General features: G+C 41.9%; 1 protein-coding gene across 19 annotated transcripts in view; it reads left to right on the top strand.

Annotated features, from left to right (window-relative positions):
* Nucleotides 1-715: 715 nt before the first annotated feature.
* LOC114274607 (vacuolar protein sorting-associated protein, putative (DUF1162)) overlaps nucleotides 716-26,430 on the top strand; it is a 71,167-nt gene continuing 45,452 nt past the window's right edge. For 18 of the 19 annotated variants that reach the window (XR_014328143.1, XR_014328142.1, XR_014328147.1 and 15 more), the window contains exons 1-4: nucleotides 716-1,267; nucleotides 1,338-1,434; nucleotides 4,220-6,456; nucleotides 23,570-23,684. Coding sequence is in view for 3 of the 19 variants with exons in the window: in XM_028216570.2 (XP_028072371.2) it covers nucleotides 984-1,267; nucleotides 1,338-1,434; nucleotides 4,220-6,456; nucleotides 23,570-23,684 (2,733 nt within the window). In the remaining 16 variants the exon portion in view is untranslated. Of the gene's footprint in view, nucleotides 1,268-1,337; nucleotides 1,435-3,531; nucleotides 3,556-4,219; nucleotides 6,457-23,569; nucleotides 23,685-26,430 lie in introns of those variants that run through there. The other variant, XM_082867222.1, reaches the window with a different exon arrangement.

The raw sequence follows: 26,430 nt of genomic DNA, 5'->3' as shown, positions 1-26,430 counted from the left end.
AGAATTCCCATATGGGTCTCAATCTACAGACTCAAATCTTGACAACCCAGATCATGAAAATGGCAAAGAAGAAGAGAAATCTGAGGTAACTGCTTCTTTTGATCAGAAACTCAATCCCCAACAGATTAAGATTTTAATCTGTGAATCAATAACAGCCATCTACGAATCAATCTGAAATGGGTTAAAATCTGAAACAAATCTATACATATAATATATATATATATATATATATATAACACCAAGATAACAACCATCTATGAATCAATCTGAAATGGGTAAATCTGAAACAGCAAAATCAGGAAAGCTCTACTCACCACCACATATACTCCTTGCAAAATTTGACACCATCTGATGTGAAATTGCAGATTTTGTAACCACACCTTTTTGACAAAGAAAATGAAGAGGAAAAACAGGAGAAGATGAGAGGGTTTAGGAGTGTGTTTATGTGGTGTGGTGAGGAGAGGATAAGATATATGAGTTCAGATCGTCTTCCATCGCTGTCGCTTGGCCTTGCTGCCGCCGTCGCTTAGCTTTGCTTTGCCACGGTCTCCGTCGCCTCGCCTCATCACTGTCGCCATGGTGTATGGGTTAGGTCTCTAGCTCTCAACGAAAATGAGGAACGGAAAAAGAAAAAAAAAAAAAAACCTTCAAAACGACGTCGTTTTGAACCATGACAAGGAGCGCCGCAGGGGACTACGGCAGAGGATCCGGACTCACTGCGATCACACAGTAGACAGTTGTAAAGTTTGTGCTTGCCTTGACAAATCAATTTCCGTTATTATCCATCATCATACTATTCCACTTCCAAGCCCCCGAACCTTCCAGCCGACAAGCTTCACTCCCCAAAACCCAATTCACCCCCACATTCAATCCTTTCTCTACTCTCTTCGTATCAATCTCTACTCTCTCTTCGCATCAATCGTTCAATGGCGAAATCGCAATCGAACCCACAATCACAACCCATTTCCTAGACCAGGCCGATCATGTTCTTAAACGATTGGATTCAGCGGAAGCTAGCCTCTCTGTTGCTTCCATGGCTGCGAGGAGACCCGGAATTGGAACTCAAACTAGGGTTTCTTCGCTCTCACGGAGTCGCCAAGAACCTCAGCTTCGACGCTTCGGTTCTCAATCAGAAGCTATTCGACGAGTCCGCTCGCTGGTCTTTCAAAGACGTTACAGTCCAACAGTTGAGCCTTCGAGTGGCGTACTGGTCTGTCCCCTCTTTCATTCTCGAAGTTCGCGGTGTTCATGTCACTCTATCACTAGGGTAAGTCAACGTTCTCTCTCTCTCTCTCTGGTATTCATACAGTTACAATTCGTGTTTTTTGTTTTTGAAGGAAATTGAAGGAGGAGAGAGGTTCGAAAGCGAGGCGGAAATCAACTGATACGGCTTTGGAGGATAGGAAGAAGGTTCTAGCTGTAATTGATCCCGAGGTATTTGTCTTGCACTCAAAGGAAAATGGGTTTTTTTTGGTCATATATCCAGGCACTAGTTTGTTTACTAAATGAACGAATTCTGAGCTTAATTTTTAGGCTCATTTATTAATGCTCGATTTGTGAATTAAAGAAAATAAATTAATAGTTATTTCTAATGATATATTAATTTTTTTTTATTAATTAATTTTTTTTTTCTATTTATATTTGGTATTTGTGTAAATTTACATATTTGATCCTTGAAATTTGTTATTAATATTTTCTATTTTTTAATCTTAATAAGTAAATTAATTTTGGTATAATTTTTTTCAAACTTGAGCTTGAGCTCGAACTGGGCTCATTTATGTAATTGAGTTGGCTGTAGCTAAGCTCGAGTTTCTCAAATAGTTGATGAGCTGAGCTCGAGCTTGACTAAATCTTAGTAAACAAACTTGAACATTCAAAAGTTCGGCACGGCTCCACCCGTTTGCAGCCCTAGTAGGCATTGCATTGTTAAGTTAATCCTACCATATGCTTAGTAGCAGGGGCAAATGTATATGCAGCCAAAAACGCCTGCAACATTCATGTGAAATACAATAGTAATTTCTACCAACACAAAATATGGAAAAAAATTGAAAACCGGGAAAAAAAAAAAATTGACTTTTGATATATTTTCCTTGGAATGGTAGAAATGTAATTTAGCCATGTGAGAAAGGTTGAATAACCTTTTCTGATTAAAACTAAAGACAACGTACCAGCTGAATGAGTTAACGGTTCCAATTAAGGATAAGTAGAAAGAGAAAGAGAAAGAGAGAAGAAGTAATTGATTGACTGAACAATACAATCATCAAAAGAAATATTGCAACTGATTAAATGAACAATACAATTACATGGATGTTTACATTATCTTTGCTATTCCTGTCTTCGAAGCTATTTCTATGATTACAAATACTGGAATATACTCTTATTTACTGATAACTGCTCCTAGTATTGAGTCTAGTTTCTTCTGAGTCTAGAAGGGCCTTCTTCTTTGATTGGCCTTTGTGTTTATAGGCGCAGTCTTCAACTGCTGATAACTGCTCTGAACAAGTATTCTCTCTTACTTGGTCTTCTGGTTCTGACATGTCTTACTTCTTCCCTCCTAAAATGTTTAAATTTGAATCGACGAAGAGCTTATTCTTTGTACTTTCACAAATGTCATATCTGCAAGTCTTCTTAACTCCTCTTAACTGCCCATGATTCTTAATTGCTTCTAATTTCTACGAAGTTTTGGACCTATTTTATGTAATTTTTCTTATCCAAATTCTCTTAGATACAGCCTTGTCTCACGTGTGTTTGTTGTTAGCCAATCATTGGCTATTCGTTTCAAGCATAAATGAAACTAATATGTTTGATGGGTTTTAATTATTTATTAAATGACCTCAATTGGGTTTTCAATTGCCACATGTCACTTACCCATCGGTTGGCTCATTTGAGGTGTCAACTACAATAACTATGCCATCTTTCTTCATTGCAGAAAATATGATCAAAATACAATTGACTTCATTCTCATGCATCCTTGATGATTAGCATATTAATATATATATATATATATATGTATCAATTATTGCTTTATCTAGGCATCTAGAATTGTGTTCAGTGCTCTTTCATAACATAAAATGCACATATGATAGAATGAGAATCAATATCAAACCTTAACAATGTATTTCTCAACGCATGCGGCCAAGTAACTTGTTAGAAAATCATCCTCCATCATGCAGCGCAGTTAAGTTTTGACAATTTTCTGGCTGAAAATATATGTTCTGTTGTCATAATAGAAAGAAGTAGAGTTAAAACAAAATGAATCAAGCAACGTGTTCGATTCGATGCTCATTCGTAACCTGAAACGCATATATGATAGAATCAACATCAAAACCTCAAGCAATGTCTTTTTCCATGCACATGGCCAAGTAACTTCTTAGAAATCATCATCCATTGTTTTGCACAGTTAAGTTTTGACAATTTTCTGGCAGAAAATAGACGTTTCATTGTCGCAATCTTGCAAATATCTTCAATTTTGAATGATGTAACGATCCCCAAGATTTGAAGTTGAGCTGAGAACAAGCAACTTCTCATGGATAAGGAATAAAGATAAGCTTTAAGGTACAAATGTATTATGTGAGAGCTACTTGTATCATGTGAGAAAGTTATAAACATTTAAACAATTAACAAATAATGGACCACAAAGTAGATAATTCTCTATCCTTTTTTTTTTGGTAACAAAGAGATTAATTAAAAAAGTAAGATGCATTTATATAGGCTGTCTTGTGAAGTTAATCATACGGTATAGGTAGCATTTATGCTTATAAAGCTCTTTAAAAAAAATGGCCAGACTACAATGGAATTGACATCCTATTGTGCCAATCAGTTAATATGGTGATATCAGTTCGTATCGAACCTTTGTGATTCAATGCTGGAAGAAAATTGGAGGAGGAAACAACCACCACTGGTGTCATAAAATGTAATTGCCTTTATATGTTAAAACAGGATGTGGATTTTTTTAGAAAAAAGAAGAAAAGATATACTGCTCTCTAGCCTATAATCGACTTCCATTCAATTAGCTGGAGCATTAATGCATGCAAATCGAAGTCTAAATATTCTTCAATACTGAACTAATATTGACTATGAGACCTTTATACATGTTTGAGTACAATCAACACTAGGTTTCTTATTTTCAATGCTTAGGCTTGTTTAACATGCTTGTTTTTTTTTTTTTTTTTTGGCCACAAAATGCAGTAGTAGTCACAGAGTCTTTATTGGGTTTCAGGGTGTTTCTTTGCATGAAGTTATGCAAAAGTTATCAGACATCAATCCCTCAAGAAATCAGAAGGCTTCTCTCCTTAATGTTATACTTAAACGTTGTCAGTTGCAGATGCATGACATTCATCTGCTAGTTCAGTTTCCTGTCTCAAATGATTCCTTTGGATGTTTGTGTGAGACTAAGGAGCTTAATGCAAAATCTCTGTATGCTGAGGGTCGGTGTTTTCTGGGAGGGCTTATCAGTTCACTTTTTGCTCCTTCGAAAGAGAGCTCTTTCAGTCTTGATCTGAAAGGTTTTCAGATTGGGCTGAAGAGAAGAGATCACATCAGCTGTCCTATACTTTTATTGGATCTGTTCACTCGCCTCAAATTGAAAGATCTTCAGCTTATGGACTTCAATCTTAATGTTCCAGAATTAAGTTTTTCAATTTCTCCGGTAGAGCTTCCTATTATTTTAGTGTTTTATACACTCTCATCCTATGAATCCAATTCTGTTAGAAATGGTAGTCACCTATGGAACATAGCTGCAAGCAGAATCAGTTCTCTGATTTCTACTCGTAGATGGTCATTGTATAAATTGGTTGGTATTGTGTGTTTGTGGTTACAGTATGTCAATGCTTATGAGAATCTACTTTTATTAGTTGGATATCCTGTGGACGACATTATGAAAAGATCTTCTGTTAAGATGTCTGAGGATGACATATTTTCAATAGCTGTTAAAAAACAATGGAGGAGTGTTTCTGAAATTGAAAAGAAGCTGCCTGCTGAGGCTATTGCACGGGCACGGCGAATAGCTCGTTACAGAGCAGTATTAAGTATTCAACAGACGAAGAATTGTTCTAATAAATTGCTAGTCACCAGTCGCTTCAAATTCTTCAGTAGGGTCCTTATACTCCTAAAACTTATTTGGAGTGTTATATGCAGAACATTCAACTCATTAATAAGCTTGCTTCTGCATATATTTTTTGATGATCATCCACAGATTGATGAACAGTTTGGAGTTGTTTCTGAAGATTTTTGTGCACAAAGTTGCTTCAGTGTAAGCATGGGAATAATTTCAATTTTTATCTCCCCAGTGAATAAGGTTCAGTCTCTTGTTGGTGGGGATCCAATCTCAGATGTTGGGAGCTCATCCTCGGATTTATTTTCATTTTGTGTTTCAATTGATGGGTTCGTCTTAATGTACACAGAAAACATTTTTGAACAGTGTTTTTCCATTTCATGTGGGCCTTTGAAGGTTACGTCCTCGTCTCCTACTGAAGATGGCTCAAAGAATAACAATAGTTATCTGAAAGGACACTTGAAAAAGACAGCTGATGATTCAAAGACCATTCTTTTGGCTGAGCCTGCACAAATGCTTTATTGTCCAGAAAATAGTACAACTGCTACTAGTAATGAAACTGACGGGACATCTGTCTCATTTTTATGGAATTTTTTAGCTGAGATGAGGTTAAATTGGAAAAAATATTGCACAAAATTTGAAGAAGGTGGGATTCAGTATTTGGAAAATCCATGGATTATTTGTGAGATTAAAAGTTTTGTAACGGATCAAAGCCTCAAGAATTTGAATTCTGGGTTTTGGAAATGCAGTTTGATGGTGGGAAAATTGAACTTTGTTTTGGATTATCCATCAATACTATCAACTGCTTTAGTTCTTAGACAGTTTCAATATGCTCTTGGCTGGACTCACAGCACTGGGAGATCAAAGGTTCTTTTACCTACTCCACTAACATGTGAGATCCCACCAAAGATCAGTTGGGATGGTAGATGCAAGTCATATGTTGGTGAAATGGAGAAGACAATGCTTAACATGCTTCCAGAGAAACATATTCAAATTGCAGTATTCGTTGCTGGTCCTCTCATCCGAATATCACTGAGGAAGGAGGGGTTCCATGGTGAGTATACAAATGAAAGTCACATTGCTAGGCAGGAAGATCTTCACCTTGCACTTGATGTCCACAACATCGAACTTGCTGTTTGGCCAACTTTGAGATCTGACCTTGTTTTGTCTAGTGATTGGCAAGAATTGGATGATGCAGAACTAGAATGCCTCAGGTTGAAGGAACCTCGAATTATTAACATTCCTAAGTCTGATAATGAAATTTATACATGTCAAGGGAAAATTTCACTCGGTACTTACCTAAAGGTTAATGGTTTAAAAGCTTACCTTGATGACTCATCAGCAAATCAACAGTACCACATTATTGTGCTAAATCCAACAACTATGAAGTTGTCATCCATGAGGTATGGCTTTTAGCCTTTTGTTTTCACTTCTTGATCTAGAAACTTTTGTACAGCTAAATGCATGATATTTATTGACCTTGCCATTGCTTATTTTAGTGAGTTAAATTATTTGACAGCTTTACTGGTTCAAGCCTTTTGTCCACCTTGCTCTTTATCAAAACTGGCACTATTACGTGGTCTGAATATTACATTCTGATGTTGTATAGTTATTATTGCCAAAGCCTTTTGGTCAATTTATTTCCTGGAATTCATATATAGTTTGCTGAGGATGCAAATGATCCGTAAGTTATGATTCTTCAAGGCTTTTGTGAATTCCTTCTTAGTGATTTTATTCTTTTTCACTTCTTGGAATAAGATAAAAAATACCATGTTAATTATGACATGGAATTATTGAACTTACCATCAAGCTTCAAATACTATGAAGCCATGCAAATGAATTACATTTTTAGCCATCCTTGTCATAGCTTGATGGTCCCATTTCCTAATAGTTTAAGCTTTTGGGACAAATGGTGATTTGACATGATATTGTTGGGTAAGGTATGTGTCCCGGGTCTTGTACACTGGGCTTGAGCGAGTGTGTGAAGTGAAGTCCCACATTGCCCGAGTACAAAGGGGATGTGTAGTGGCGACTCCAAAAATTTTTGTTAGTTGTGTCAATTAAGAAGTTAAATTTCGCGAAGAGTGACACTATTAACAATCCTCCTTTTACCAAAAACACTATATATTTTGTCCTTATTATGCAACTTTTGCACAAATATCAGAATTGTTCTTCTTAGTAGAAAAGACAGAAGTATGAAAGTTTAAGAGGGGCAATAAAGGTAATGAATAAAAGTTGGAAGGGCTTTGTTATAATTTTTCGTACTAAAAATAAAAAAGTAGAGTGCATCTAGTAAAAATGGGAGTATGAATAGGGCCACCCTTTCATAAATCCTATATCATATCTGTGGAGAAGTGGTTTTGGAAATACTTTTCTGATCCTGGGGGACGCTCTTGATCCTCTTCTAGTCACCTAAAAAAGAATGAACACTCCGGTCGGGGGTGCCGGAATTAGCACTCCGACGGGCAAGTCAGTTTCACACTCAATATTGCTTGTATCCTAAGTTAAGCACCACTCTTTTTTTACATACCTCTTTCTGGCTGATGTCTTCTCTATTTATATCCTTTCCTCTTTGGACCTTGGGATTAGATCCATTTTCAACCTCCTATTCGGCATATTTTATATTTGACTGATCTTCACTCGCCCCTTGCTTAATCGGCTATTTGGCCGAGTAGGGTTAGATTTGAGTTTTCGAGTCGATCGCCGAATGTTTTGAATCCCGACTCTCAGATTCGACTATTCGGAATCATTACGACTCCCAATATTCGGCCCCCACAAGTGCCCCCTAAACGCTCCACTAACGACAGTTGGCTAGAGTGTTTGGCTTAGAACTTCGAAGAGCCAGAGCTGAAATTTGGCGGCTGACCGCATTCCAATGCAAATGTCTGTGCACATGCTTCTTGGTTATCATTTCAACTTCCCGCCTCTTCGTACACTTCTATTTATTGTGATTTAAAATTTCAACGTCTTTTCAAATGCATACACGTATTTAGACGCCCGTCGTTAGACTGCCTTCCGAGCTACCTCTGTAACTTCCTACTGTTCTTCATCTCCTTCGCCTCTTGTAAGTTCTCTCCTTCTTTAATTTGAATCTCTTTCCTTGCTTTATTTTTTGGCTTAGCATAACCCTATTGACTGGGGAGAATGGCGAAACATTTAAAAGATCTCCTCTCACCGAATCGAATTTCTGGCTTTCGATGCCATTTTTCCATTCCTGACGACGTTCGTCTGTCATTTGTGGCAGACGGCACCCTCGATATGGAGAGGGTTGATGAAACCACGATCGTCTTCCCTTTTCTATCAATCGCAGAGGGTGGGATCCGTTCCCTTTTCACCCACTCCTTAGGGCCGTGCTTTGCCATTGGGGGTTAATCCCTTCCCAATCCAACGTCAACTTCTTTAGAATCGTGATGGGGATTGTCGCTCTAAGCCGCCGCCTTGGGCTTAACCTTGGCATTCCCGCTATTCGGCATTGCTACGCCTTGGCCAAGTCTTCTGGTCGGCACGGGCGTTATTTCCTTAGGGCCAAAGACACTGACCATCAACTAGTGACTATGCTTTCCAGCTCTGGGAAGCGAGTTGATGATGTTATGGTCGTTGTCCAAGGAAACTGGGAATTCGGCGAAGGCGAGGAGCGCCTTGATCTTATTCCTAGACGGAGGGGAGAACCAGGTGGCTGAATATCTGCCTTTATTTATTTGTTATATTTATATAACTTCATTTTCGGGACCTCATGGTTTTGCTTTTGCAGGAAAAGATTTGAAGAAAATCTTGACCTTGACTGACGACGTCGTCCTTTCGGAAATCAAGACTGCGCTCAAGTATTTCGGTCGACGGAGTCTTTAGAAGCAGGGGAGGGCGGCCCACGTCCTGCTCCGCTTCGAGCCGACTTATACGACCTTTTCGGCGGCGGAAAATATACTGATTCCGAAGGGTAAGGAGTTTCTTATTGCTCTTATCTTGACTGATTTCAGAAATTTGAGACAAGTCGGTTGCGAGGGATCAGATTCGGAGCGATCGGAAGTAGTTGAGGCCGACGAATGAGAAGAATCCGAAAGTGAGGTTGACGAGGCTTTGAAATTAGCATTTGAAGAAGCTGGCCTTAGTTTGGCTGATCCTCCGTCCACTTCGGGTCGAGAGGACTGTTCACTTGACAATATTTTTCACGGTCTGGAGGATCTTCCCGGCGCGTACCCAGAAGATATGGCTGGGTTGAGCCTCACTAAACTTGCCAAGAAGGCGAACGCGGAAATGATGGCTGCGCGGCGAAGGGTGGAGGAGATTCGGGTTGCCAAATCTTAGTCCCAGTCCTTGCCTGTTATTGAGGAGGGGGCGGCAAAAGACGGAAGTATAGAGGTGGAACCTGTTGCACAGGCAAGTGTAGAAGCTGAGCCAAGGGTGGAGAAGCGCCCTGCCGATGTCGAGGTCGGCTCAGAGGAAGACCGTGCTGACAAATGACCTCACTTGGAGGAGTCGGATGTGATTGTACCCTTTGTTGTTCAGCCCAAGATAAAAAATACGCCGATCTCCTCCGACGCTTCGGTGATCAGAGATCTAGCGGTTGCACTCAGCTTGGCGACGTCCATTTCACTGCCAGCTGACAAGGCGGCTTTTCGGGCAGAGCCTGATCTGGTTGCCATTGCGTTGGCCGCGTAATCGGCTTTTTTGGTATATATCTGGATTTTGTCTTTTTTCTTTATGTGGATATTATTTTGTTCTTAACTTCCTGTCTTACAGGCCGTCGGGAGGATAGTCGACATGGGCCGTCGCTATCACGAAGCTGTTGAGCTAATTGGCCGTTTACAAGCGGAGGTTGAGGGCCAAAGGAGTAGGGCGCAGACGGAGGGCGCCCGTGCTGAGGTCGAGATGTAGAGAGCCCGTAATGCTGAAGAATTGAGGTCGGTCGCCGAGAGGAGGGCAGATGCTAGCGACGACGCGCTTAAATTGGCCCAGGAGGCGATCTCTAAATTAGAGGCTGAGTTGGAAAGGATGAAGGCGGCGAAGGAAACAGCCGACCTGAAGGTTTCCAACGCATTCGATGCTGGTAAAAAATCTGCTTATGATGAATATGTAAACGAAGTCCCCAAATTTGAGAATCGGGGATTTAAACACGGCTGGCTCAAAGCCCTTGCTGCTGCTGATGTGACATTGGCTACGCCAATTCCATACGAGCAAATGGATGTTGAGCCGCTGGAGTTTGACTCCGATGGTTAATTTGGGCGACTCTTGTTTTTGTTTTAGGATTTGCGTGTAATTTTCAGCTTTTTATAGCTTTTTGTTTAGTAATTTTCATATGTAAAATGGTTACGATTTGTGCCCAATTTACTTAATGAAAATTCATTTTGTACTTTGCTGTTGTGAATGAATGGAATTGTTCGATTGCTGTTGTGAATGAATGGAATTGTTCGATTGCTGTTGTGAATAAAAACGTTTTGTATACTTGCCGACTAGATGATTAGGCCGTTTTAAAAGCCAAAATCAGTGCATGGAGTGGCTGTGGCACATATCAATCGGCATGAGGCCAAGGTGTTCGGCCGGATAGATTAATAAATCTGTCCTTGCCCCAGCCAGTGCATGAACTCCAAGGCATTCGTCTAAAATTGCCGTTTAGATAATTAGGCCATTTTAAAAGCCAAAATCGGTGCATGAAGTGGCTGTGGCACATATCAATCGGCGTGAGGCCAAGGTGTTCGGCCGAATAGATTAATAAATCTGCCCTTACCCCAGCCAGTGCATGAACTCCAAGGCATTCATCTAAAATTGTAGTTTAGATAACTAGGCCATTTTAAAAGTGTAAAAAATATATGTATTATTGATATTGATTGATTGATGTAATTACAAGATTGATTAATTACAATTCCTATACAATCTATATATAGAAGAAAATGTGGTAGTAGGTGTAGTGGAGGTGATAGTGGGTTAGGTGAAGTGGAGTGTGTGGTGAAGTGGAGGTAGGTGAAGTGGAGTGTGTAGTGGAGTAGGTGAAGGTAAAGATGGGAAATTCTAACAGCCCCCCACAAACTCAAGGAGGAGAGAAACTAACCAACTTGAGTTTGGAGAGAGTAACAAAACAAGAAAATACATAAAAATAAAAAAGGATAGGAGACACTGAATGGTCGTGTCAGACCGTTGGTGAAGACATTGAAAGGTGGTGTCATAACGGTGTAGAGGACACTGTATGGGGGTGTCATAACCATGTAGAAGACAGTTTATGGGGTCATGTCGGACCGTTGTAGAAGACAGTTTACGGGGTCATGTCGGACCGATGTAGTAGGACAGTTTACGGGGTCATGTCGGACCGTTATAGCAGACAATGTGGTGACAGTTGTTGGGACAGTTTACGGAGTCTTGCTGGACCCTTGTAGAAACTAACCGGAATCTATGTCGGGACAGTTTACAGAGTCTTGTCGGACCCTTGTAGAAACTAACCGGAATCTATGTCGGGACAGTTTACAGAGTCTTGTCGGACCCATAAAGGAGCTAACCGGAATCAATGTCGGGACAGTTTACAGAGTCTTGTCGGACCCATAAAGGAGCTAACCGGAATCAATGTCGGGACAGTTTACAGAGTCTTGTCGGACCCTTAAAAAGTTGTACCCTCAAAAGGTGTGCCCAATTCATAAAAAGGCGGGCCATTAAAAAGCGTGCCATCAAAAGACGTGCCATCAAAAGGTGTGTCCACTTTATCAAAAGATGTGCCATGAAAAGGCGTGCCAGTTTGTCGGGCGTCAAGAGGCGCGCGATGCGCGTGGCAGCCTCGGCTATTTAACCAAGACGAAGGCAGAGGCTGAGGCAGAGAAAAAACTGAGAGAAACCTCTGAAAAATCCTTCGTGTTGCTGAGAAAGATAGTTCCGTTTGCGGAGAGAGATAGTCTGTAATACTCTGTTGCCCAGAAAATAGTCTGTAACACTTTGTTGCCCAGAAAATGGCCTCGTCTTCCCGGAGTCACAAATTTGTCGAACCGGCTGCAGAGTAGGACAAATGAGGTGCAGCATTTAAACTCCCAGCTGGCTCTGCTCCAACGCATGTATAAGGATGCGCGAGCAGAGATAAGTGTGCTAAAGGCGGAAAATAAGGAACTGAAGCGGAAGGCCACCGTGATGTTCCGTTTTGGAGGTCCGCCATATGCTGCAGTGGAGGAGTATGGGGGAGTGAACGTGCTCGGTGGACAAGGAAACACGGAGACCGGACTGGCACGGGACACCCAAGATAAAAGTAAGAAGAAGAGACCTGCAGTAGAGTAGAGAAGGGAAAAGAAAAAAAACCCACTGTGTGGGTGGATGTTTTGTGTGTTTGTTGTTTTTTTTTTTTTTTTTTTTTTTTTTTTTTTTTTTTTTTTTGCTGTAAAATGGGGATCGGGGTTGATCCTAGTGTAAAATTGTGATCGGGTTGAAAACCGAGGTGGTGAATGGATTGTGGATTTGTTTTTGTTTGTTTGTTTGTTTGTTTGTTTTTTTTTTTTTTTTTTTTTTTTTTGTGGAATAATAAAAATAAAATAAAATAAAATAAAAATAGATAAAACAATATATATATATATGTTAAATTGTTTTTAAAATAGAAATATATTTTATATACTCTAGTGGGATGAAACATGGTGGGAACAAAGAGAATAAAAAAAATAGAGATAAGAAAAATAAGCACCCGGATGAGACATGCCCAGGTGGGGTGATGAATAAAAAAAATAAAAAAACAACAAAAACGAAAAAGTAGAAATATTAAAAAAATGTGATGGGTATGTGGTTTAGTGGAAAACATGTGTGAAAGGGGCTCACCAACTAAGTGTTGTTAAAGAATAAAAGAAAAAGAAGCACAGGGGGCAGACCCAGTCATGGCGATGATGATGTTTGGTGGGTGGTGGAAAAAGTAAAGTGAGAGAGAAAATGTGTTTCCCGGATTTGAGAGAGGTGTCTGGGGAGTGGAAGAAGGACCTCCAGAAGCTGATCATCATGTGGTTGTCTTGCAGAAAAGGGGATGCATGGAATTCCAGTCACTGGTGGCAATAAGAAACTGAATGGGTTGTTATTAACAATAACTGTTCGGCAGAGATCCTGTGAGAGGCAAGACAGATCCTTCACATGCTCACGATATTCCGTGCTAATGGTAGAAGGCCGATACAGTCTATTAGATGTTTCATAAGCACACACTAGAGTCTCATCTAAATCAAGAACCACCGTAAGCCTCGTGGAATCCCAGCTGTGGCCATGACAATGGCAGTAGCAAGTTTCTTTTCTGGTACTCGCCTGTATCGGAACCAGAAGCCCGGAGGTAGCCCTCTGACAAGAATCTGTCAGGTGCTAGTAGCTTCTGTGAAGAAATATAGGGTTAGAGTTCCAGCAGATAAGACTCTTTTGTATGAGATTGCTGATACAGAATCTGCTATCAAAGGAAGCTGCAAGATTGATCACACCAAAGATTTTAGTTTCTTGGATAAGGCAGCTGTGCAGAAACAATCAGATCATACGGGGGGCTGGTGGTGAAGTCTAGAGAGAGAAAAAAATTGGTTGGAGAAGAGATGGCCTTCTGTTTGGTAATGAAGGGTGTCCCCCCTGCATGGTGTGTGTGTGTTTTGCCCATCATTGTTGCAGACATGGTGTTCGATGAAATGTCTCAGAGAGATCTGATTGTTTGCAGACATTGGTGAAGAAGAGTGACGGTATGTGTAGAGAATTTTAGCGGACTAGGTTGAGGTCCGGCGGGCGGCTAAGGTGAGGTTGCCGCCCGCCGGGGAAGCGAAAATACTAGGTTCTAAACCTGCTCTGATACCATGTAAAAAATATATGTATTATTGATATTGATTGATTGATGTAGTGGAGTAGGTGAAGGTAAAGATGAGAAATTCTAACAAAAAGCCAAAATCAGTGCATGAAGTGGCTGTGGCACATATCAATTGGCATGAGGCCAAGGTGTTCGGCCGGATAGATTAATAAATCTACCCTTGCCTCAGCCAGTGCATGAACTCCAAGGCATTCATCTAAAATTGCCGTTTAGATAACTAGGCCGTTTTAAAAGCCAAAATCAGTATCCATTGTTTGGAGAGTAGTGTTAATGAGATTGCCTCGGGGTCGTTGCGGGCATTGGAAATAAATGGGCTGTTCGCGCCAGTAACTTTGCTTTTTGTGTTCAGACGTAATTCAAGACAACTTGTCGCGAATGTCGAATAGAGTTTTCTTCAACAGCAGAGGCGAAGGTCAAACTTTGGCTGAGCTTGATACTGCGATGAATCGCGGCAGAGAAACTATCCATGCGGGAAGTGGGGCGTCCAAAGAACGGGAAAAACGTCAACCTTCAAGTCGTCGAAGCAGATCACCCCAAAAGGAGAAACAACAACGGGGAAGCTCTCCGCGACCGTTGAGTTTTGCAGTTTTCGTGGGGAATAAACCGATGATGGAGGCGGACTCCATTATCAAGGACCCAGGGGTGGCGGTTGAGTTTGCTCGATAGATTTTTCCATCGGAGGTCCAGCAGTCGATGGTTGGACGACAGGATTTCAACGTATTTCGAGAGGGCATCCATGGGGCGGTGAAGGGGCTGTACACCGCCTACAAAATCAGCATGCGTCTGCGCGCCGCGCGGCGGGAGATAGAGAGGATGGACCAACGGATCTGCAGTTCGGAGGCTCGGGTGGAGAAAATCGAACGTGAGCTTAGGGAGCTTAGAACGGCCAAGTCTGCCGAGCTTTATGCGGCGGGGCAATCTAACCCGATCGTGGAGGAGAGGGTGACCCAACGGCTATTGAGTCATGCCATCGCCGATCGAGATACGGCAAGCATGTTTGTCGTAGAAAATGCGAGGTCCAAGGGTTATGAGCAAGGCTTTTATGCGGCCGGAAGGTTGGGATCGACAAAACGAAAGAGAAACTTGTAGAGGAGGTCTGCCGCTGTGAGAATCGGGGATTTAAACACGGTTGGATCGCGGCACTTTGGGCCGTAGAGGCCTTTCGAGCAAAGGGTGTCGATTCGGCGTTCCCGCGGTACCGACGTAATCATTTGCCCTTTTCTGCCTTTGAAGTCAAAAAGAGCGACGATGAGGGAGACACCGCATAAAAATATTCATTGTAATGTTAAAGCGCGGATTGCGTTGAAAATTATGTAATTACTTGTCGAATGAATGAAATGATCCGTTTTTAATATTCCTGTTGGAGAAACATTATAGTTTTTGCGTTGGCGTACTTATATTTGCATGTTTTGTGCTTTATTGGAGAAACATTGTTCGAATAAATGGTTTTTTGCCGGCTTGTCATCATGGAGCACTTCACCAAATATTTATTCAGTATGCATGTTACACTGCCCAAAGACGGTGTTGATAAGGCTCCGAACTCGGAGGCTTTATCGGCCCAACGACGTCATGCACCGAGGGGGCTCCGAATCTGGAAGCTTTATCGGCCCATCGACGTCATGCGCCGAAGGGGCTCCGAATCCGGAGACTTTGATTGGCCAATCGTGATATCCACGAAGGGCGCTCCGAATCCGGAGACTTTATCGGCCTAGCGACGTCATGCGCCGAAGGGGTTCCGAATCCGGAGACTGATTGGCTAATCGTGATATCCATGAAGGGTGCTCCGAATCCGAAGGCTTTATCAGCCTAGCGACGTCATACGCCGAAGGGGCTCCGAATCCGGAGACTTTGATTGGCCAATCGTGATATTCACGAAGGGCGTTCCGAATCCAGAGGCTTTATCAGCCCAGCGACGTCATGTGCCGAAGGGGCTCCGAATTCAGAGACTGATTGGCCAATCGTGATATCCACGAAGGGCGTTTCGAATCTAGAGGCTTTATCGGCCCAGCGACGTCATGCGCCGAAGGGGCTCCGAATCCGGAGACTTTGATTGGCCAATCGTGATATCCACGAAGGGCGCTCCGAATCCGGAGGCCTTATCGGCCTAGCGACGTCATGCGCCGAAGGGGCTCCGAATCCAGAGACTGATTGGCCAATCGTGATATCCACGAAGGGCACTCCGAATCCGGAGGCTTTATCGGCCCAGCGACGTCATGCGCCGAAGGGGCTCCGAATCCGGAGACTTTGATTGGCCAATCGTGATATCCACGAAGGGTGCTCTGAATCTGGAGGCTTTATTGGCCCAGCGACGTCATGCGCCGAGGGGGCTCTGAATCCGGAGACTGATTGGCCAATCGTGATATCCACGAAGGGCGCTCTGAATCCGGAGGCTTTATCGGCCCAACAACGTCATGCGCTGAAGGGGCTCCAAATCCGGAGGCTTTATATCGGAACACTTTTCAACAAGAATCCTCGTATTACAAAAGTGGAGTTTGTACATGGCGAATCGTTTTAAAACTGAAATCATTCCCCACAGGTCGGGTTTAATGATAAAACTTTCGCAAATGCGTCGAGTTCCAAGGCCGTAGAAGGCTCCTTCCTGACATATCTTTCAGCCGATATGCCCCTGCTCCTGCGATAGAATCTATTTGATAGGGGCCATCCCAGTTTGGACCAAGTTTTCCATCAGCCGACTTTCTATCAGCTGGCAGCACCTTTTTGAGGACCAATTCTCCCGGTGTGTAGCGGCGGAGCTGAACTCGTTGATTATACGACTTTGCCAGTTGTTGCTGGTACCGTGCCATGGACGCAAGGGCATGGTCTCTTCGTTCCTCGATTAGAATCAAATCCAAAGCCAGCATCATGTCGTTTCGGCCTGTATCAAAAACTTGCGACTTGAGGGTCGGGTGGTCGATCTCCAGGGGTAAGATCGCCTGGTTTCCAATGCATAAGGCAAACGGCGTTTCTCTAGTTGATCTCCTTGGCGTTATCCGATGAGCCCACAATACACTCGGCAATTCCTCGACCCATTTGCCTTTGGCTTTCTCCAGTCTCTTCTTGATGCCGTCCAAGATGGATTTGTTCGAGGCTTCGGCTTGACCATTACTTTGGGGATAAGCCGGCGTGGAAAAATACGGCCGGATACCATACTTGTCGCACAGTTCTCGGTAAACACCACAATCAAACTGGGTGCCGTTGTCTGAGATAAGGGCTCTTGGAATGCCGAATCGTGTTATGATGTTCCTTCACACAAAGCGCTTAACATCAACATCTCGAATGTGTGTTAATGCCTCCGCTTCGACCCATTTTGTGAAGTAATCTGTTGCGACGATCAAGTATCGCTTGTTCCCTAGGGCCCTCGACAGTGGTTCTACGATATCGAGCCCCCACTGGGCGAACGGCCAGGGACTGGTGATGGAGTTCAACTCTTCTGCAGGCAAATGGGTTAATGGGGAGAACTTCTGACACTGTTCACACGTTTTCGCATAACATTCGGTGTTCGCTCTCATTGTCGGCCAATAATACCCCTGCGTTATAGCTCGATGGGCTAAAGAGCGCCTGCCAGAATGGGCACCACAATTGCCTTCGTGTATCTCAGTCAGGAGCTCCTCGACTTTGTCCGGGTGCACGCATTCCAAATATGGACCAGAGAGGGATTTTTTGTAGAGCCTTCCTTGCGGATCCAAGTAGTATCGCATGGCTTTGTTTTGCAGCTTGTGCGCTTCTTTCTTGTATTCTGGGAGTTGCTCGGAAGACAGGAATGCAGCAATGGGATCCATCCAACTCGGGGCAGATTCTATAACGTTGATCTGGACTTCCTCCGAAGGGCCAATGCTTGGCTCCGGGATGAAACCTACTTTGATGGTCCGTTTAATCTCTGAGTTGATGGTGGAGGCTAGGCAAGCCAAGGCATCTGCATGGGTGTTCTGATCACGTGTTATCTGGTTCAGCTCATGATGGTCAAATTTTGCCAACAAGGAATTAGCCGTTTTCATGTAGGCCGCTATGCGGTCGTTCCTTGCCGCGTATTCCCCCATTAGCTGATTGATCACCAGTTTTGAATCACAAAACACAAGCAAGCACCGAGCACCAAGAACGTGCGCGTTTTGCAAACCGACTACAAGGGCTTCGTATTCGGCTTCGTTATTTGATGCTTCGAAGCCGAGCTTGACGGCCTGCTCGATTATTGCGCTGTCAGGAGACATGATCACAACTCCGGCTCCACTGCCTCGCTGATTGGACGATCCATCGCAATACAATTGCCAAATATCCCTAACATAAATCCTTCAGTTCGGCTTCGGTCGAATTCCATCAGTCTTGAAATCGGCCAGGCCCCCAGTAAATTCGGCGACAAAGTCGGCAAACACCTGCCCTTTGATTGAGGTTTTGGGTAGAAACTGAATATCGTACTGGCCAAGTTCCAGAGCCCACTTTGATACACGTCCGGAAGCTTCCGCATTGCGTAGTACTGACTGGAGGGGATAGTCTGTTAGCACCCCAATGTTATGCCCTTGGAAGTAATGCATCAGCTTCCTTGCCGCCATGACTAGGGCTAGGATGAGCTTTTCCAGCGGAAGGTAGCGTGTTTCGGCATCAACCATTGCCTTGCTCACGTAATACACTGGCCGTTGCTCTCCTAGCTCTTCCTTTATCAGTACGGCGCTGACAGCCTGGTTGGAAACTGCCAGATACAAAATGAGCGGGTCACCGAGAGAGGGGGTTGCCAAGAGTGGTACTGAGCGGAGGTAAGTCTTAAGGCCGTTGAAAGCAGCTTTGTATTCGGCGGACCATTGAAAAGCCAAGCCTTGCCCTGCCATAGTGTGTGAAAAAATTGTCGGCAGCGATCTGTGGACTGGTTGATGAACCTGTTGAGCGCGGCGGCCATCCCCATTAACTTTTGAACCTCTTTCACTGATCGAGGGGAGCTAAGCTCCAGGATTGCTGTGATTTGCCTTGGGTTAGCTTCGATTCCTCAGTGGTTGACAATATATCCCAAGAATTTGCCATAGCCGATTCCAAAAGCACATTTGGAAGCATTAAGCTTCATTCCATATTCGCGTAAGATGCCGAATGTTTCTTCAAGATCGGCTATATGATTCTGCTTTACCTTGGACTTGACCATCATATTGTCAATGTACACTTCCATTGTGCGGCCGAGTTGCTTTTTGAACATGCTGGTGACCAGTCTCGGATAGGTTGCCCCTGCATTCTTCAGCCCAAAAGGCATAACCTTGTAGCAATAGGTTCCTCTTGGGGTGAGGAATGCAGTTTTGTCCTGGTCCTCCGGATGCATGGTAATTTGATGGTAGTCTCTATAGGCATCGAGGAAATTCATGCACTGATGACATGCTGTTGCATCTACCAGTTGGTCTATCCTTGGGAAAGGAAAACAGTTTTTGGGGTAGGCTTTGTTTAGGGCTATGAAATCAACGTAGACTCGCCAGGACCCACTCTTCTTCTTCACAACCACAGTATTAGAGAGCCATGTGGGGTAGGTCACTTCCCTGATTGCCCCTGCATCAAGCAGCCGGTCAACTTTTTCAACGACGGCGGCAGTGTGCTCTGCGGCTGATCGCCGACTTTTCTGCACGACCGGTTTGCACTTAGGGTCAACATTCAAACGGTGCTCTGAAACAGATGGGTCTACGCCCGGCATTTCATATGGGGTCCACACAAATACATCAAGATTGTCGAGCAGGAAGGACACTAGCTGCTGTCTGTCGGCTTGACTTAGGGAGGCGCCAACCATGAAGAACCTCTCTAGATTGCCGTCAAACCCATCTCGGTCTAGATCTTCTGTGGCTTTCTCATTTGGGAGCCGCCTGACATCGTCGAGGCTATCTCGATCCGGCACCTCAATGGAATTGACGTGTAACTCCTTTGGCGTCTTTCCGGAGAGGAGATAACATGCTTGTGCGGGTTGCTGGGAACCACAGATCTGCTCAATGCCGTGTTTCGTCGGGAAGCATAGAAGCTAATGATAGGTGCTTGGGACGGCCCGCATAGTATGCAACCAAGTTCGCCCCATGATGAGATTGTACGGCGAAGGAAGCTTGACGACTAGGAATTCCACATCCACTGTTCGGGAGCCTGCTCGGACGGGTAGTATGATTTTCCCCAACGGATACTCCGGATTTGCGTTGAAGCCGAATAGTGGATAAGGACCTGGAAACAGGTCTGATTCGTTGAAGCCAAGTTTGATGAAGGTCTTGTAATACATAACCTCCGAAGTACTTCCCTGGTCTATGAGAACGCGCTTGATGGAAAATCGGTTTACGCGTAGTTCAATGACCAGTGGATCAGTGTGGGGGACTGTTATGCCGATAAGATCGGAATCGTCGAAGCTGATACTCGGAACTTCACGTGGTTGTTTTGCAGGCGTGAGTTGCTTCTGGGATGCTGGGTGTAATTGAATTGTATGCACGGCTGGGGGGCGTTGGCAAGCTGTATATCATATGAACGACACCAAGCGGAGGTGAATCCTGCCGAAGTACATTTGTTTTGGTTGTGCTTTTTTGGACGTGTTGCTGGGGCTGACTATCTTGGAACGACTCCACAAGGTGATCTTTCAAAGTATAGCTACTGTCAAAGTCACGACCGTGGTGTTTGCGATATGCACACAACCTATCCTTTCTCGTGTCGGGAGGTCCCACCATTTTTGACGGCCATTTGAAAAATGAGGGGGCCCACCTTACATGCGGACTCTCTTCGGAGAAACTGGAAACTTCAGATCGTCCTTTTTTCTTGGGGATCGGGGATAATAAGTTGGAGTTGCTATCAGCGTCGTGTCGTTGGGCTCGAGATCGTCGACCATTTGCCTTCACAAGTTGTTCCGGGGCTTGGTGTACAGCTCGTTTGGACTTTTCCACCTCCGAGGCCAAATCTTGACGGAGACGTTCATTTTCAGGGATCATGTTCGCCAATCTCTGTTCGTTTTGCTTTGCTTTTTCCACGATCGCTTGCGTTGCCTTATGCTCCGGAGTTGAAGGTGAGGCGCAGTGCAAAGCGCGTCTGACAAGGATGATCTCTGGGCCATGCATGTTTGTTAGAGTGAGGTCGTATCTTTGCGTGGTATCATCAGTGACTATTGGAGGGTCCTTTGTCACGCCCGCCATGGATGTGCTTGAGTATTCCCACAGACGGCGCCAGTTGTGGAGAAGTGGTTTTGGAAATACTCTTCTGATCTTGGGAGACGCTCTTGATCCTCTTCTAGTCACCTGAAAAAGAATGAACACTCCGGTCGGGGGTGCCGGAATTAGCACTCCGACGGGCAAGTCAGTTTCACACTCAATATTGCTTGTATCCTAAGTTAAGCACCACTCTTTTTTTACATACCTCTTTCTGGCTGATGTCTTCTCTATTTATATCATTTCCTCTTTGGGCCTCGGGATTAGATCCATTTCCAACCTCCTATTCGGCATATTTTATATTTGACCGATCTTCACTCGCCCCTTGCTTAATCGGCTATTTGGCCGAGTAGGGTTGGATTTGAGTTTTCGAGCCGATCGCCGAATGCTTTGAATCCCGACTCCCAGATTCGACTATCCGGAATCACTACGACTCTCAATATTCGGCCCCACAATATCCATCATCTATTTCTGATAAATTAATAAATTAATTTAAAATTTTCAAGTCATAAACAAAAGAAACTAGGAAATGCTATTTGTCATAAGAATTATTTTACCATTTTATTTTACCTCCTATGTGTATTCATGTAACAAAATTCAGAGGGACTTACTTGTAGGTCCTAATAGATGGACTTATCATGCAATAGATCCTGTGAGAATTAATGACATTTTTCATTAAATACTATTAAAAAACGTTACTAATTGTTAATTTTCAGCGACAGTTTGAAAATTGTCACTAATTATAAGTTTTAGCGACATTTTAAAAAAATCGTCACAGAAAGCACTAATTTCAACTTTTAGCGACAGTTTGAAAAATACGTCACAGAAAAACGTCACTTATTGTAAGTTTTAGTGACAATTTATAAAAATCGTGACAAAAAAAGTCACTAATTGTCAATTTTTAATGACATTTGCAAAAAATCATCACAAAAATTATTTTTAGCGATGATTTTATTAGGACTTATTTTCAATAGGATTTGATGGGAATTAAGTCCAATTATTAAGACCTATTAGTAGTTTGCCCCAAAATTCTTGTGCAGATGTAGGACCATCATATTTACAAAAGTGAGACATGGTGTTTGATGACCTAATTCCTAGTACGTGGGAGACGGTTTCTCTTCTTAGGGAAAAAGGGGGCTTGGCTATCGGGAACATCGTTGCTAGGAATATTGCTCTCTTGGGCAAGTGGTTGTGGAGATTTTCTATAGAAAGGGAATTGCTATGGTGTTCATTTGTTAAAAGCAAGTATGAAGTTCAAGCCAACGGTAGATATTCTAATGTGGTTAATAGAGGTAATTGTCATTCACTGTAGAAATCCATTTCTCGCTTATATCCACTTGTGTCTAACTTTTTTTCATTGAGAGTGGGGAATGGGGTGACCATCCGTTTTTGGGAGGATGTTTGGTTAGGGGATATCTCGTTTGATAGATATTTTCCTCTTCTTTACCGGTTGGTTCGTTCTCGAAATGTTTCAATAGTGTCGGTGGCATGCTCTTCTATGGCACTCATCTCTTGGAATTTTGATCTTATTAGAAACTTGAATGATAGGGAGGCGGTGGAGTTGGCATCTTTGTTGGTTGTGCTCGAGGGGGTCTCTCTTTCTTCATCTTGTGATATCAGGGTGTGGAATCTTGTTTCCTCAAGGGTCTTTTCATGTAAATCCTTTTTTGATAAGCTCATTGATAATCCCTCTGTTCTCTTGTTTTCTTCTCATAAGAAAATTTGAAAAACGGTTGTCCCTCATAAAGTGAAGTTTTTTATGTGGTCTTTGGCTCAAAAGGGTGTCACAATTAATGATGTTTTTCAAAGGAGAAGGCTTAATCACTCTCTTTGTCCTCAATGGTGTGTGATGTGCAAGAGAAACTTGGAGGTAGCAGATCATCTACTCCTTCATTGCTCGGTGGCTTGTGTATTATGGGAGCGTCTTTTCGGCTTATGTGATGAACAGTGGATTGCTCCGCGGGACATCGTTCAACTGCTTCTTATTAGGTTTAAAGGGTTTGGGAGAACCAAGAGAGCCAAAACAATGTGGACAAGCATTGTTTTTGCTATTTTTTGGGCTATATGGTTGGAGAGAAATGTTAGAATCTTTGATGGCAAGGAAGCAAGTGTAGAGGCTTTGGGGGATAGGGCAGAATTTTTGGCTTCATTTTGGGCATTTGTATCCCCTCCTTTTAAAGGAGTCCCTTTGCTCTTGATGTCTAGGGATTGGGCTGCTGTTTGCCATCCCTAAGGCTAGGAGTTTTGTGCTTTTGTTTTACTCTTTCTCTTTCTCTTTCTTTGTATGAGGACTTCTTGTCCTCTTTCTATTTTCTTTTTTTAATGAAATTTTGTTGATGCTCAAAAAAAAAAAAAAACCCAATTCCTAAGTCTTGCTAAGCATGCAAACAATATGCCTTCTTGATGTAGCAAGGCAACAAAAGGGTGAATCATTGTCCTTTCAACTTTCATACTTAATGTTGCTTTCACTTATTGTTTAGCTTGAAGATCATCTCAGTGAAGTGCAGGCCGGTTTTTCAACTTTTTTATTGTTAGAATGAAGACTGTTGTTTGTGATTTTTGAACCCTTTGTTAGTGGTGCACAATTTATGGAATTATTCATATCTATGGCAGGGAGGATGTTCATTCATTCAGCACAGCAATTGTTGCATTCTCAGCAGCTTTGCATGGGATGGCAAGAGGACTCACTGTCTTATTATGTTTGGGTGACTTGTTTGTTTTGCTAAAGGTGATTCTGTTGTTTTTGTCGCTGTTCAATTTCAGCATTCAGTGTTTAATTCTTTCTTTTGTATTATTTTCACTCTGCTTCTTTGAGCATTTTGTGGATGCCTGGTGGCCTTTTGCCATGAATGAGAATATCTTTCTCAACGCTATTTATAATGCCTTTTACAGTTTTGACCCCATCTCAATATATACTTGGTTATATCTAGTTGCTGACAAAATCTTAAACCATTAAACCCTGTTTCTACTTTGGGTATCATATACTGTGGCTGAATTTATTGAATTCTATGCATTTTTGTTCAATATATTTAAATAGCTAAAATCAGAGAAAATAGTTGCTCACAGTATGTTAGTTTTTATTGGAAAACGTATTCTACTAACTTGAAGGTACTGTGTGCTCCAACGAATCCAATTGATGTTGTGTGCAAGGGGGTGGCAGAAACTGTGGAGCTTTTTCTCATTATTTGTAGGATGTCTTTGGAGGTTTAGTCATGTTGGATTGTTTTGGCCCTCTTCCCCTTTCTGGTGCCTTTGTAGGAAGAGAAGTAGAAAACCTTTGAAAGTACAGAAGATCCTGTATAAAGCTCAAAAAAGTAATTTGTGAAGTCTCTTGCGTGGTTGGTTTTAGGGCAGGATTAGTCCATCTATTGAGAGAACTTTTTTTTATTGGTTTTCTAGATACAATGGATAGTCTAGTATAGATTTTTTTTTTTTTTTTTTCGTTTCACCCCCTTTTGGTGCCTTAATAATAATATCTTTACTAATTGAAACATAGGTGAATGCTATTGGATCTGACACACCTACATAAATTGCCAGATTGAAAATTTATGATTAGTGACCCCCTCCAGTGAATGGTGAAGTTGTAGCTCTCTTAATGTTGTGTTTGGTTGGGAGATTTGGGGAGGAATTTGGAAAGGGAAAGGGAAAATGCGTGTGAAATTAGGTGAAATGTATGTATATTTTATTCACATTTCACCTAATTTTTTTCTTTTTCTTTTCAAATCCCTCCTCAAATCCTCCAACCAAACACAACGTAAGTGGAATTACTAATTTGTGGGAGGTTAGAATTAGAACAAGAACTATATTTTTATAAGGTTTCAAATTTAAAATTGAATTTGACTTCTCTTGATCTAAAATCAATGAAAAGCTAAGAAGCATGGACAAGGATATAGATGTGTGACACAGATGTGGACACGTTGACATAGTGTTACCAGAAAACGTTGATATCTTTGCAAATTATGTTTCGGAACTTCTGGTACCTTTGCAAATTATGTTTCGGAACACACGTTCCGAAACATGATACACTTTCTTTCTATAATGGTAAATATGGCGATCCAAAGTGATCCCAATTTTTTTCCCCCAATATATATATATGTATATTTTTTGATAAATAAGCAAACTTTATTAGAAAAGCATCAAGGCGATGCAACGAATAAAAAGAGGACAAAATTTTTTTCCAATATATTTCCTTAAGGTTTCCTTAGGAGTAAGCTGAGTGAAATTTTAATATGACAAACATAAAAAATAGGTCATATTGCTTATAGAATGTCTAGCCATATGAGTAATTTGAAAAAAATCATACATTTTATTGGATGTCTATTTGTTAAAAAAAATTCTCTAGACTAGAAGTACCTTAAATTCTTATAGTGTAAACTACACAAGTCTACCCCTATCGTACCACAAAATATATTTTTTTGATTGGCACCTAGGCACAATTTAGAGCATGTGGTCTATCGTATCCCCATTCCTGTTCCATGTACAGGAACGATCCACGTTCTAGGAAATTTTAAAAAATTGCAGGACACGAAACGTGGGGACATGCGTAGAATGTATAGTTTATTTATTATATGTCATATATATGGGTATTCATTCAATGATAATAAAAAAAATGCAATACCACTCTAATTCTTAAAATTTAAAAGAGGTATTAATTGGTACAAATCAAGTTTTTAAAGGCGAATGCGTACCTCGAGGCATTTTACCCCTCATGAGGCGAGGCTTAAGCCTCAAGGCATTGAGGCGTAAGCATTTCAAATTTCAAATTTTAATATTTAGTGAATAAATTAAATATTTTAAAATAGTAAAAAAAATAAAAACAAAATTAAATATAAAGGTGTAAATACTTTTCGCTTTGATGTGCTGAACATTTTATTGCATAGAAGGAAGTTTTCCTTCACTGAAAGTGAAATTGATATTCTTAAATTCAGTGATTGAGCTTCTCACGAGACCATTAACTATGTTTTTTCTTGATCGATCATTTACTTAATTTTTCTTGTAGAATATAGTTGCAAAAATGAATTCTTTTTATTTTTTTATGTTTAAACAATTCAATAGACTAGGTTTAACAAAAGCCCAAGGCAACCTTTGCGATTTTGTTTTGCTCTTTCTCTTTCTTTGTATGAGGACTTCTTGTCCCCTTTCTTTTTTCTGTTTTAATAAAATTTTGTTGATGCTCAAAAAAAAAAAAAGGCGTCCTCTGCATGTGCATACTCCTTACATGTTTATGCGCAAAAAGAATACAAAGCGCACCTAAGGTGCATGTCTCAAACTATGATGCGCAAACCTTTGGGGAGTAATGCCTAAAAATCAAATCGTTGATGCGTTTTACCTTAGCCTCAAGGTGAGGCGAGCCTCAAGAAAGCCTTTTAAAACTCTAGTACAAACTAAGAAGCATATATGGACATGTGACACGACACATACACAAACACGACACGGACATGTAGATATGGTAATTTTCAAAAAATGTAGAACAC

This window comes from Camellia sinensis, chromosome 4 (assembly GCF_055761805.1).
Source record: "Camellia sinensis isolate YWXY chromosome 4, ASM5576180v1, whole genome shotgun sequence".
Taxonomy (NCBI): Eukaryota; Viridiplantae; Streptophyta; class Magnoliopsida; order Ericales; family Theaceae; genus Camellia; species Camellia sinensis.
The sequence above is the reverse complement of the archived record's forward strand: the minus strand, read 5'-3'. Positions and strand labels throughout refer to the sequence as shown.